The sequence below is a fragment of the Equus caballus genome, chromosome X (genome assembly GCF_041296265.1).
Source record: "Equus caballus isolate H_3958 breed thoroughbred chromosome X, TB-T2T, whole genome shotgun sequence".
Lineage (NCBI taxonomy): Eukaryota > Metazoa > Chordata > Mammalia > Perissodactyla > Equidae > Equus > Equus caballus.
This window is the reverse complement of record NC_091715.1, coordinates 77,936,146-77,950,905: the sequence shown is the minus strand read 5'-3', so window position 1 is coordinate 77,950,905 and position 14,760 is coordinate 77,936,146. Positions and strand designations below refer to the sequence as shown.

The 14,760-nt window shown below is 35.5% G+C and overlaps 1 protein-coding gene across 1 annotated transcript in view; it reads right to left on the bottom strand.

The window, feature by feature from the left end:
• Positions 1-10,581, bottom strand: part of CYLC1 (cylicin 1) — a 41,143-nt gene extending 30,562 nt beyond the window's left edge. Inside the window, exon 1 of the mRNA XM_023634096.2 lies at positions 10,488-10,581. Coding sequence (XP_023489864.2) covers positions 10,488-10,504 — 17 coding nt within the window. The 5' untranslated portion in view covers positions 10,505-10,581. The remainder of the gene's footprint in view (positions 1-10,487) is intronic.
• Positions 10,582-14,760: the final 4,179 nt, after the last annotated feature.

Sequence of the window (14,760 nt, the reverse complement as noted above, 5' to 3'; positions counted from 1 at the left end):
TATACAGGAAAAACACACAGTGGAGCCTCTTGTCTAATTGCACGAATCCTCATGATGTACATGAGACTCACAAATATTTTGAGAACATACAAATAGAAACACTTCCAGCTTGGATGAAAAGGAAGAGAGACAGGAAAAATGAAAGAAGGCCATTAAACTGCTAAAATTTTATAGGCAGGAAACAGGTGGGCAACACTACTTAGTTGCAAACATGTGCTACCCTTCAAGAAATAGGAAGGATAACTCTGAAGGCAGAGCTGAAGGTCCAGAGGGTAGAGCCTCAAGCCACAGTGGATTATTCCTAGGCATTAAAACCTAATGGAGTTTGTCAAGTCGTATTTAGAAATTACTTAGGGTTCGTTACTCCTTTCTGCCTTCCATTTTCTCCCTTTTGGAATTGGAGTTTCTATAACTGTTACCCTATCTTGTCTAACCATTGTATTTTGGGAGCAGAGAATTTGTTTTCTAATTTTGCAGGTCTCCATAGATGGAGAGAAATTTTGCCCCAGGATGGATCATACATAGCATCTCACCAACACCTGATTTAGATTATGGGATCTTGAACTTTTGTTGATAATAGTTAGATGAGATTTTGGACTTGAGTTAATGCTGGAATGGGCTTACACTTGTGAGGATGTTGGGTTGAGGAGAATGTACTTTGCATGAGGGAAGGACATAAACCTTTGGGGTCCAGAAAAGACTGTGGTAAACTGAATAATAAACCCCAAAGATGTCATTTCTCAATCCCTGGAATTTATGAATATCACCTAATATGGCAAAACAGAATTTGTGGCTGTGATTAAGAATCTTGAATTGGGGAGATTAGCCTGGATTATCTGGGTGGGTCCTAAGTGTAATCACAATTGTCTTTTAAAGAGGGAAAGGGAGATTTGACTAAAGAAAGAGAGAAAGCAGCATAACAACAGAGCAGAGGTGGGAGTGATGCGGTCACAAAGTCAAGAAAAGCTGCTAACCACCAGAAATTGGAGGGAGCACCAAATGGATTCTACCCTGAAGACTCCAGAAGGACTCAGCTCTACCAACACCTTGATTTTAGCTCAAAATGACTCATTTTTGACTTTAGTCCTCCAGAACTATAAGAGAATGAATTTACGTCATTTTAATCTATTAAATTAATGGTAATTTGCACAAAGGCAATTGGATACTAATGCACAGGGTAATAAATTAAGAAGATTTCACAATAATCTAGATAAGAGATCAAGATGATTTAGAATTGGTGATGAGAAATGACTAAATTCTAGACATATTTTGAAGGTAATCCATATAGAATTTGCTCACTGGATGTTAGCCGCTAGAGAAAGAGAGAAGTCAAGGATGACACAAAAGATATGTTGATATGTTTGTATCTGTGTGTGTGTGTGTGTGTGTGTGTGTGTGTGAGAGAGAGAGTTTACTTAAGAAACCGAGTGAATAGTGGTGCCAATTGCTGAAATGGAGAATACTTATGGATGAGCAGGTTTAGAATGAAGCAAGAATTTTGTTTTCATGTTAAGTCTGAGATATCTATTAGACATCTAAGTGGAGATGTCAATAAGGCAATTGCATATATGAGTTTGGAAATTAGAGGAGAGGTCTGAGTGGGATAGAGATACAAATTTGGAATTCATAAACATATAGATGGCATATAAAACTGTGGGACTGGATGATATTGTGTACTGAATGGTTATAGGAAGGAAAGAGAAGAGGCCAAAGGACTGAGTTTTTGGGCTTTCCAACATCTAAAGATTGGAGAGAGGGAAAACCAGCAACAGAGGTTGAAAAGGACTAGCTAGCATGATAGAATGGAAAACAAGAAAGCATAGTGACAGAGTAACCAAGGGAAGATAATTTACAAAGGAGAACCAACTGTATCAAATGCTGCCAGTGATTATGAAAATGAGAAGGTCATTGGAGAACTGCATTTCCATGGAATGGTAAGGACAAAAGTCTCAGGCAAATTAGAGAGAAAAGGGAAACTAGCAATAGTGAATGGACTGGGGATCAAAGGAGGTGGGTTGGGGATCTAATATGGGACAGTGAGTCATTTTTTACCACCTGCTCTTTTGTTCTTTTTGAATTTTCTACAATGTGTATGTATTAAAATTTTCAATTAAAATCTAGTTGAATAGAGATTGTTAATAGAAGAAAAGAAAATGGAGATAACTAATATGGATAATTCTTTCAAAGCATTTTGTCATATAAAGGCGATACATAATGGGATGGTAGCTGGAAGAGGCTGTGGCCAAGGAAATGTTTTTTAATCATAGGAACATGACACCAAAAAATGATCACAATAATCCAAGAACCAACAATAAAGACATGGAGACTTGTAATTTACCTAATAAAGATTCAAAGTGGCTGTATTAAAGAAGCTTAATGAGCTACAAAAACACAGAAAGGCAATTTAACAAAATCAGGGAAACAATACACAAACTGAGAAGTTTAACAAAGAGATAGAAATCACAAAAAAGGAAACAAGCAGAAATTCTGGAGCTGAATAACACAGTGAATGAAATAAAGAGTACAATAGAGACCATCATGCCGAATGGATCAAACATAAGGAAAAAATCTATGAACTAGAAGACAGGACCTTTGAAATTATCGAGTCAGAAGAGAACAAAGAAAAAATAATGAAAAAGAGTGAAGAAAGGCCATGCAATCTATGGGATGCTACCAAAAGAAACAATTTGTGAATTATTGAAGTTAGAAATCTTACAAACCAGGAGAAAATGGGTTAATATATATTAAAAGAGCTGAAAAAACCCTGCCAACCAAAAACTTCTATCCAGCAAAGCTGTCTTTCAGAAATGAAGGGGAGAAAGAATTTCCCAGACAAACAAAAGCTGAGTGAGTTCACCACCACTAGACCTTTTTTTTTACAGAAAATGCTGAAAGGAGTTCTTCAAGCTGAAAAGAAAGGACACTAATTAGTAACATTAAAGCACATAAATATATTTAACTCACTGGTAAAAGTAGTGTATAACCAAAATCAGAATCGTCTAATACTGTAATAGGATGGCATGTTAAAAACTGCTTAAATTGAAGTTAAGTACTTCTCAGCGTAAAATAGAGTTATATCTATAAGCTGTCTTCTGTAAGACTGATGGTAACCACAAAGCAAAAACCTACAATAGACTCACAAGAGATAAAAAGAATGGAACCAAAGTACATTACTACAGAAAGTCATCAATTTAAAAAGGAAGGCAGTAAGAGAAAGAAAGGAAAAAGGGAACTATGAAACAGCCAGAAAACAATTAATAAGGTAGTATTAATAAGTCCTTATCCACCATCAATTAGTCTAAAAATAAATGGATTAAATTTTCCAAACAAAAGTCTTAGAGTGACTGAACAGATAAAAAAAGACCTAACTATATCATGCTTACAAGAGACTAACTTCAGCTTTAAGGACACACATAGGTTCACCGACTAGTGATGCAAAAACATATTCTATGCAAGTGAAAGCCAAAGGAGAGAAGGGGGGACTATACTTATACCAGATAAAATAGACTTTAAGCCAAAAATTGTAACAAGAGAAAAAGAAGGCATTATATAATGATAAAGTGGTCAATTTATCAAAAGGATATAACAATGGTAAATATATATGCAGTAAACATTAGAATACTTAAATATGTTAAGCAAATACTAACAGATATGAATGAAGAAGTAGACATCAATATAATAATACTAGGACACTTCAATGCCCATTTTCAACAATGGCTATATCCTTCAGACACAAAGTCAATAAGAAACTATTGGATTTGAACTATATTTTCTACCAAAGGGGCCTAAAAGCTATATACAAAACATTCTATCCAATAGCAGCAGGATGCACATTCCTCTCAAGAGCTCATGAAACAGTCTCCAGAATAGATTATGTGATAGGTCAAATAAGTCTTAGGAAATTTAAGAAGGTTGAAATGATACTAAATATTTTTCCAGCAATGATGGCATGAAACTAGAAATCAACAACAGAAGAAAACCGGAAAATCTACAAATATGAGGACATTAAACAACATAATCCTAACAAAGAAATGTGCAGTACCATATGGTTTCTTTGATGAATTCTACTAAACATATAAAGTAGAATTAATCCAATCCTTTTCAAACACTTCCAAAAAATTGAAAAGGAAATAAAATTATGAAACTCATTTTACAAGTCCAGCATTACCCTGATACCAAAGCCATATAAGAAAACTACAAAAAAAGAAAATATAGGCCAATATCCCTGATAAATATAGATGCAAAGTTACTCAACAAAATATTAAAAAATCAATTCAACAGCATATTAAAATGATTATACACCATGATTAAGTGGGATTCATTCTTGAGATGTGAGGATTGTTCAACATATGTAAATCAGTAAATGTGATACCCCATATTAATAGAATGAAAAACAAAAATCATATGATTGTTTCAAAATGCAGAAAAAGCATTTGACAAAATAAAACATTCTTTCATGATAAAAACTCTCAACAAATAGACCATAGAATAAATGTAGCTCAACATAATAAAGGCCATGTACGACAAACCCACATCTTACATTATACTCAAGGGTGAAATGTTGAAAGTTTTTCCTCTAAGATGAGGAACAGGACAAGTTTCCCCACTCTAGCCACTCCTATTCAAGATATTGAGAGTCCTAGCCAGAGAAATTAAGCAAGAAAATAAATAAAAGGCATCCAAATCAGAAAGAAGTCAAATTATTTTTGTTTTCAGATATATGATCTTATACATAGAAAATCTTAATGACTCAACAAAAAACTATTGGAACTAGTCAATGAATTCAATAAAGTTGTAGGATATCAAAATCAACATATAGAAATTTGTTGAATTTCTATACCCTGAAACAAACATCTGGAAAATAAAGAAAGAAAACAATCACATTCACAATATTTAAAAATGATAAAATACTTAAATATATTTAACCGAGGAAGTTAAAGGTCTGTACAGTGAAATTCTAAGACTTTGATAAAAGAAAATGAAAAAGACACAAATAAACAGAAAGATATCTCAAGTTCATGGATCAGAAGTATAATATTCTTTAAATGCCCATGCTACCAAAAGCCTTCTATAGATTAAATGCAATCCTGATCCAAATTCCAATGGCATTTTTGTCAGAAATAGAAAATACAATTTTATAATTGGTATGGAACCACAAAAGACTACAAATAGCCAAAACATTCCTGAGAAAAAAGAATAATGCTGGAGATATCACACTTCCTGATTGCAAACTATACTACAAAGTCATAGTAATCAAAACAGTATGATACTAACATGAAGACAAAATAGATCAGTGGAGCAGAATCAAGAACCCAGAGATAAACCCATGCATATATGGTCAACTAAACATTTACAAGGGCACCAAGAACACAATATGGGGAAAGGATAATCTCTTCAATAAATCATTCTGGGAAAACTGGATGTCCACCTGCAAAAGAATAAAAGTGGAACCCTATCTTAAACAACTCACAAAAATTAAATTGAAATGGATTAAAGACTTAAGCACAAGAACTGAAACTGGTCAGCTTTTAGAAGAAAACATAGGGAAAGATCTCTTTGATCTTCTCTTGAGTAATGTTTTGGATATGTCACCAAAAACATAAGCAACAAAAGCAAAAACAAACAAGTGGGACTACATCAAACTTAATAGCTTCTGCACAGTAAAGGAACAATCAATAAAATGAAAAGGCAACATGTGGGATGCGAGAAAATATTTGCAAACCAAATATCTAATAAGGGGTTAATATCCTAAATATATGAGGAACTCATACAACTGAGCAAAATACCACAAAATTTGATTTAGAAATGTGCAGAGGAACTAAATACACATTTGTCAAAAAAGACATACAGATAGCCAAAAGACACATCAAAAGATGCTCAACATCCCTAATCATCAGGGAAATCCACGTCAAAAGCAAGAATGAGATATCACCTCACATCTGATAGAATGGCTCTTACCAAAAAGCAGAGATAAACATTGGTAACGCTTCGGAGAAAAGAGAACTCTTATGCTTTCTTGGTGCAAACATAAATTAGTACAGCCACTATGGATGACAAAGTGGAGGTTCTACAAAAATTAAAAATAGAACTACCATATGATACAGCAACCCCACTTCTGGGTTTATAACTAAAGCAAATGAAATTACTTTATTGAAGAGATGTGAGATATTTATATATATAATTCAGCCATGAGCAAGAAGAAAATTCTGTCATTTATGACAACATAGGCGAACCTTGCGGGCATTATGATAAGTAAAATAAGTCAAAGAAAGACAAATACTGTATGATCTCACTTATATATGGATTCTAAAGAAGCTCAGGGCCGGCTCCGTGGCCGAGTGTTTAAGTTCGCATGCTCTGCTGCCGCGGCCCAGGGTTTGGATCTTGGGCGCGGATATGGCACCGCTCATCAGGCCACGTTGAGGCGGTGTCCCACATCCCACAACTAGAACGACCTGCGACTACGATATACAAGTGTGTACAGGGGGTGTTTGGGGAGATAAAGCAGAAAAAAAAATAAAGAAAAAAAATAAAGAAGCTGAACGCATAGTAACAGATAGTAGAATGGTGTTTACCATTCTGGGGCTGGGGGTTGGGGGAAATGTAGAGATGTCATTCAAAGGGTATAAACTTGCAGTTATAGGATGAATAAGCTCTGGGGATCTAACATACAGTGTGTTAACTATTGTTAACTGTAATTAACAATACTGTATTATATACTTGAAATTTGGTAAGAGAGTGTACCTCAAATGTTCTCACGACAAAAAAGAAATGGTAATTATGTGATGTGATGGAGGCGTTAACTAATCTAACTGTGGTAATCATTTTACAATATATACGTGTATCAAATCATCACATTGTACCCCTTAAAGTTACACAATGTTATGTGTCAATTATGGCTCAAGAAAGCTGCGGGGTGGGGGGGAGGAGAGAAAACTGAAGATACAGAAAAAGAGTTAATTATAGGAGCCGTAGCCTTAAGTAGTGAAAAAAATTTAATGCCCAGTGTTATGAGTTGAATTGTGACCCCCACAAAGTTATATTCAAGTTCTACCATCTGGTAACTGTGAACTTGCCCTTATTTGGAAATAGGGTCTTTGCAGATGTAATCAAGTTAAGATGAGGTCATGCTGGAATAGTGTGAGCCCTAATACAATGGCTGATGTCCTTATGAGAAGAGGGATATTTGCACACAGATATACACAGAGAGGGAGAATGTGCCATGTAATGACAGAGGCAGAGATTGGAGTGATGCATCTACAAGCCAAGGAATGACAATGATTGCCAGCAACTGGCAGAAGCTGGAAGAGAAGCATGGAACAGATTCTCTCTCAGAGCCTCTAGAAGGAGCCACATCTGCTGCTACTTTGATTTTGGTGTTCCAGCTTCCAGAAGTGTGAGACAATAAACTTATGATGTTTTAAGCCATCTGGTTTATGGTAATTTGTTTTGGCAGCCCTAGGAAACTAATATACCCTAAATTATGCTTTGGTATGAGCAAGAAGAGGGCATCCACTCTAATAGGAGGGAAAGCAGAGAATAGAGTTGTAAAGATGCACGTAGACTAGTATATTCAGTTTTGATAATGGTGAAAATTTGCCCTATTTATCTCTATTAGCTGAGAGTGGAGAAGAGAGAAGGTGCAGATTTGAGAAGAGAGGAAAAGGTGAGAAATATTCATCTTCAAGAGTAGGAGAGCTTTGAACAAATGAGAAGTTTAATACCTTTCCAGTTAGCATTAATGACCCACTTGCACTTTGTCATCATAAATTTAATCAAGTAATTTTATTTAAATTTTTAGTGCTGTAATATTGGTTTATAATATTATGTAAATTTCAGGTGTACATCATTATATTTTGATTCCTGTGTAGAAAACATCATGTGCACCACTCAAAGACTAATAATCCATCACCACACGCATGTGCCTAATCACCCCTTTCGCCCTCCTCCCTTCCCACTTCCCCTCTGGTAACCACCAATCCAATCTCTGTCTCTATGTGATCATTTCTCATTGTTTTTATCATTTACTTATGAGTGAGATCATATGGTATTGTCATCATAAATTTAAATTGAAGCCAATTATCCTGGTTACATGTTTTTCCTCAACCACATTCAGCTTGCAAAGGTACCCTGTGGAGTAATGCGAGAGTTGGATTTATCTAAAATTAGGGTTTTGTCAGTTGAGACGTCAAAAAGAAAGTGGGGAAAGGGAATTGAGGGTGTATGCTGGGAAGTATTTGTGCTGATTCATCATGAGCCCATAACAATCTAGGATAGGCGAGGATCTGTAAAGGGTAAAAACATAAGTAAAGCCATGGGTGGGGGGATTGATGAGTGATAGTTCAAAGGTGGTAAACTCAATGGTATGTCTTAGAGGGGTGGAAGAATTGTTGAAGTAGGGGTATTAGTATTACCTGAGGCAGTGGTTGGAGAGTGAAATGTTTGAACTTGAGATTTTGACAGGATATGTATAGGAGTTAGCCACTGAGATAACATGAAAGACAAGATAATTGGAGAAGATAAAGTCCAAGGATTGAGATGTTAAGGTACGAAAATGATTATCTACGTAGAAAAATCACCAGGAATTAAGACAAGAAGACTATTAGAGGGAATGACAGTGGGCCAGAGAGAAAATCATGGCAAAATAAAGGGGAGTGACCTGGAAGTCGTAGCAAGTGATATAATCTGATGTGATTATATCTCAAAGATATAATCTTTGAGATTCAAATCTGGCTATTTTTAGGGAGTAGGGACTTGCAAACACCATTGAGGAGCCAACCAGACACCTCTGCACCTTTGAATCCAGTGGTAGGAGGTGATGTGTGAAGGAAAATATCCCCCACTAGAGAGGGCCTCAGGAAAATCAGTGTATTTGAGAGAGAGCCAGGTTTCAGATAGAGCAAGAAAGCAGAGGTATCATTCAGATAGGAGGCAGTGGAGGATATAGAGGGGTTTGCTGAAGACAGTGTGTTTCAAAGAGATGATGCCCAATGGTGACATAATCCTGAGGCCTTTATGATGTAAGAGGGAAGATCAAATGTAGGCAGCACCAAACTAGAAAAATCTGTATAAAAGCACTAGGGGGCTCAATTTTTATTTCTAGATCAAATTATTCTTTTTCTTTCAAACTGCATTAAATTTTCTGATTCTAAAAGTAATACATACTCATTGATAAAATACAAACACTACAGAATTGTATCATTTAAAAGGGGAAATCCTTGTTAATTTTTTTGGAATTTGAATTTCTGAGTCGAAGATTTTCTTTTTCTGTTTTTTGTTTTTTTTTTTTTTTTTGAGGAAGATTAGCCTTGAGCTAACTACTGCCAGTCCTCCTCTTTTTGCTGAGGAAGCCTGGCCCTGAGCAAACATCCATGCCCATCTTCCTCTACTTTATATGTGGGACACCAACCACAACATGGTGTGCCAAGCGGTGCCATGTTGGCACCCAGGATCCGAACCAGCGAACCCTGGGCCGCCGAGAAGTGGAACGTGCGCACTTAACTGCTGTGCCACCAGGCTGGCCCCTGAGTCGAAGATTTTCTAAATTTTCTTTTCATTATTTAGGTTGTGCACCTTTTCATATGTTTACTGGTCATTCACATTTCTTTTTCTGTAAATTGTCTGTTCATATTCTCCAACTACTTTTACGCCACCTTAATTGTATCTTTCTTATTGATTTTTACAAGCTTTTAATATTAGATTGTACCCTAAGAGATTTCCATTTTTGTAGGTCAAAAATCGCTGAATATTGACAGTCTCATATTGTTTAACTTAATACACATAGATATTAGCTGGTAGCTCTAAGTCAATATGACTCATATTATTCTAATGTTTTGTATTACTTTCAGCAATATTCTTTTAGAGGAGATTGGCTATTTAAATCAAAGACCAACATTGAAACATGCAGCCACTAAAGCCTGCACAAATACTGTTGTTTAATTTCACATGAATAATATTTCACGATCCACTTAAAAACTCCTTTAAAAAATCAACTCACTATACTTTTATTGATTGGAAATAACACCATCTTCTTTTGTATCAGGACAATAGAGCTGTCTAATTTTCCTTATACATAAAATTAAAGTATACCAAATTAGTATGATTAATTAAGTACACCAAAGTAGTATGATAAAGTCTTACTAGGTTGTATCCTGCTTTACGTTTTAAAGTGCCTTCACACACACTAATTATTTCCCTTCTCCCTAAAATAAGATGTTGTTATGAGTACACATACACACATACTCAGAGAAATAAAATGGTCAAGGCCATTCAGCTCTTCTGTGAAAGAGCCTGAACTAGCTAAATCTCAAAGCAAAACACTCAAGATGTAGATGGTAATTTCACATCTCTGTTTAAAATACAAATTTTAATCTTTAAACAAAATTACCATGAGAGGCACATTACTTACATCTAAAAACATAAGTATGTAGCTAAATTGACCGTGTTGGTCATTAAAAACACTAAAATGTGTTAAAAAGAGGACTTACAATCTTAGAAGAGACATTTCCCCTGCCTGTATGTTGCCAGGACTTTAGCAGTGTAAGTTCAAACTGGTAATGTTGGGTGATGACATCATAAAGAGACTGTGAACAACAGGAAGTTAAAGGGGAAAGACAGTAATTATATTTTACAGGACACAGGTGCTTCTGAAATCTATTATAAAATTGTAGCTGGGTTCACGCAAAATGTTTTACAGCTTGAACTGAATCAGTTTTTCGTTGATTGAATCTATCTGGTTGTTTAATAAACATCGAATTGGTATCAGCCTATTTTAACACTAGTTTTGAGCATACATGTGCACACACAGACATATATACATGTGTGTGAAAGAGCTATATGGGCTGAATTGAAAATAGAATTATATAAATATTCCTCTATAAAGAGCAACTGTAGGGGCCGGCCTGGTGACGCAGCGGTTAAGTTCGCACGTTCCGCTTCTCAGCAGCCCGGGGTTCCCGGTTCGGATCCCAGGTGTGGACATGGCACCGCTTGGCACGCCATGCTGTGGTAGGCGTCCCACATATAAAGTGGAGGAAGATGGGCACGATGTTAGCTCAGGGCCAGGCTTCCTCAGCAAAAAGAGGAGGATTGGCAGTAGTTAGCTCAGGGCTAATCTTCCCCAAAAAAATAAAAAAAGAGCAACTGTAACCCCATACAGTTTCTTTACATTCAGTCTTTTTTCTCTAAAAAATATGTTTATGATATGTTTATGGTGATCTCAATAAAAATTTTAAAAAACCTAATATTAAAAATATATAAAAAGCATTGCAAGTGCAAATAGAAATAATATTTGGAACATTCATATTCTTGATGTATTGGTGCTGTTAAGAAAATAAGCATTACTTTAAAAAAAAGTTGCAGTAAAGCCAATTAAAAAAATAATCTTGACAAATGACTGCTTCAACTTTTTTCACTTACTTTAAATCTATTAAGTAGTCAAATTGATATAAATATAGCTTTAATGGACAAAAATTACTGTAAAAATTTCCAAGAGTTAGTTAAGGAATATTAACTAAGTAAGTAATATCTATGAACATATAAAGCTGTGAATGACTTATTCTAACTCTTGTGAAGAGTATGCTCAAACTTTTGATTTTTCATTTGTACATAGTTATTGATTTGAGATTTGAATCATAGAGAAGAAAATGAGTGATAAGAGAAACCAGATAAGGGCCTTGTAGTAGGTGCTAGAAAAGATCTAGGGCTTAAGTAGAGCACCTCTTCTGTACAACCCCATCACCAAGGCGATACCGAGGCATGACTGAGGCTAGCCTGTCCCCGCCTCCTTTTCTCTTTTGTGATATCTGTTCCCTTATTTTTCCACCTCAAAGCTTTTTGAAATTTATTTTAAGGAGATTTTACCTGGATTTAAACAGGGAAGAGCGGAAAGATATACACATATACAATGAGCTTTGGCCTCAGCCCTGGGCTTCTCCAAGGATGGCCTAGAGCTTTGAAGAAGAAAAAAACACGTTTTGTCTTTTCAGTCACCAATTTTAGTCTTTAACAACATTCACAGGCAGACTGGCAAAGATCACACCTTGAATTGAACCTAAAGCCCCCATCCCAACTTATCCCCTACCCTGGCCCTCCTTATCACCCTGTCTCCTTTAATTTTTTCCCCATAGCACTTATTACCTTATATGTGATTTGTTTATTTATTGTTTATCTCCCATTACTATAACATAATGAGAGGCAGGGATTTTTGTCTGATTTATTTACTGATGCATCCCCAGTACCTAAAACAGTGCTTGGCAAGTAGATGGTACTCAGAAATATTTATTGAATGAACAAATAAATGCTATAATTTAAACTATTATTATGTAAGGAAATGTTGGATATCTCAGGTGTTTTGTTTCACCTAGAAAGCATCATTAATGTCTGTAGCCACTGAAAAACTGAGACTGAAATTATCAGTGTTCTGCCACCTGCCAGTTATAGGACTAAGTTAGCCATTAATTTTGAGCCAGAATTTATAACTACGTTGCATTTTCATTTTGCGCTGGTCCCCTGCTGGTCCTGGTGGTGAGATTGGAAGTGTTTTGAAAGGGTGTGCTTGGGAGTAAAATCATAATAAATTGGTATTCAGGAAACCAATGTTCAACTATTGGCCTTGTCACTAATTGCATGACCCTGGACAAGCCAACTAGATTTCCCTTACTGTCTTAATCTGTAATAGGGATGGAACAGATGACCGATTTACCTGGGGTGATGCAGACTGTTAAGGATCTAGGATGGTAGTACTAGAATGATCCAGAGCTATACTCCACTTTTCAAAAACTGAAATAAGTTGCATTCTGTGTTTATATATTCTGTGTAAAGTAATCTGAATGCTTTTCAATACAATATATTGATCCAGAAAGGTAACACTACTATTTCATACTGATAAGACATTCTAATTGGCAATTATATGTAATGAGAATATTTGTTAATACTACAAGTTTATGGACATCAGAGTTTAAGGTAAAAAGTAAAATCTGAAATAGCCCTTCCACCCCTATTCCCACCATTACTCAGGAATCTCCATTACGTTAAGCGGAATGTGATGTATCTTCACCTAGTTAGAATAGTGGTTCTTATCTCTTATATCCTAATTATTCATTAGTACACTCTCAAACATTGATCAACAGATAACATAAATGATTGTTACAAGCGAAGATGCAGACTTCAAAGCTTGTCAAAAGGAGGGAGGTGAATGAGTCATCTGATAGTGAGTGGGATAAAACTTGCAACAAATGAGAAGGGCCAAAGTTGTATGTCAAACTTGAGCCAACAATCTTGTTTCCTGAAATATGCAAGGCAAGCCCTACATGAAGGTAGGGCTATTTCTGGTTGGCTTTTTTTTGTTAGTTTCTTTTTCTTCTTGTTCATAATGAAATCTCTCACGCTCAGCAGGGTGCTGCTTCAGAGTAGGTGCTCAAGAAATATTTGTTGAATGCATAAATACGTTAAGAGAGTATGTAATCAGGAAATAGTTGTACTCAGGTAGAGAAAAAGGACTGACAGGGAACAACTTAAATGTTTTTATAAATCTCAAGTGACATTTAGCACTAAAGTAGTTATTGTGTCACAATTATTGTGGTCTTGTATAGTTTTAGTTAGAATCTTTATTAAAATGTGTGCTCAGAAATTCTTGTTTTCAAATGTGTGCTATAAACACATGCACACACTCAAAATTGTGAATCATAGAATCAGAAGAACTTATCATTCAAAAAAGACAATTTTATACATATTATGAGAGAACTTCACTAAATGTTGTCTTTATATATAAGACCCATAACAGCTAAATGGTGGCTAAATTTTGAGACCATAACTGAAGGTTAGTGATGGAGTTCATTAGATATTTACTTTGTTCAAATGGAGAAATTTCAAAAAGGCAAAAGAATCAGAGGAATAGAGGGGCAACACCCATGCACTTCTTTTTAAATTCTTCTTTATGAATATAAATACTACACATGAATCTTCTGTATTTCAGTAGATGAATATGTGGATCCAATACACTGAAAGATACTGTAATAGGCCCTATTGGTTGCCTACTCAACATTTTTCCTTTTCTCTGTCTTCCTTGCCTGTTATTACCATAAAAGCTAGAAACGCCAAATACCTACTTTCCACATCTTCCTGGCACCTAGGAGTGGCCACCTGACCTACATTAGGCCAATTATAAATAAGAAAAATACTTCTAGGAGGTGTCTAGCATTTTTCTTTATGATAAAAGCCCTACTTTCTTCCTGCTTTGTGTATTGTTATGTAACGGCATGATGACTGAAAGTGCGGCAGTCATCTTGCAAACATGAGGAGACATATAGACAACACCAAAGATAACTCAGCAGAAAGATTGTAGGAGCCTGGGTCTTGATGGCATTGTTAAGCCACCAAATCAATCATGGAAATATTCCTTTCAGAAATTTTTTTAAGAAAATAATAATAATATCCTTATGTGTTAAGCTGTTATTAATGGAGTTTTCTGTCAGAAAGTAATATTAACTGATCAAATCTTCCATGCCAGTTTATGTCTTTTTGTCTTTTTGCAGTGTCTGTCCTTTGTCTAAAATAGTCTCTCTCTCTGTTCTCCATACTATTTTCCATCAAGAACCCGATAAAATATCACTTGCTCTGTGAAGTCATTCAGAGTTAGTACTTTGCCAAGCAGAGTTGGTGATTAATTCAGAAAGTAATTATTGAGAACCTACTTTGTGACAGACATTGTATCAGATGCTAGTGATTTAACCTTTTTTTAAGGGACTCGTCTGAAACTTA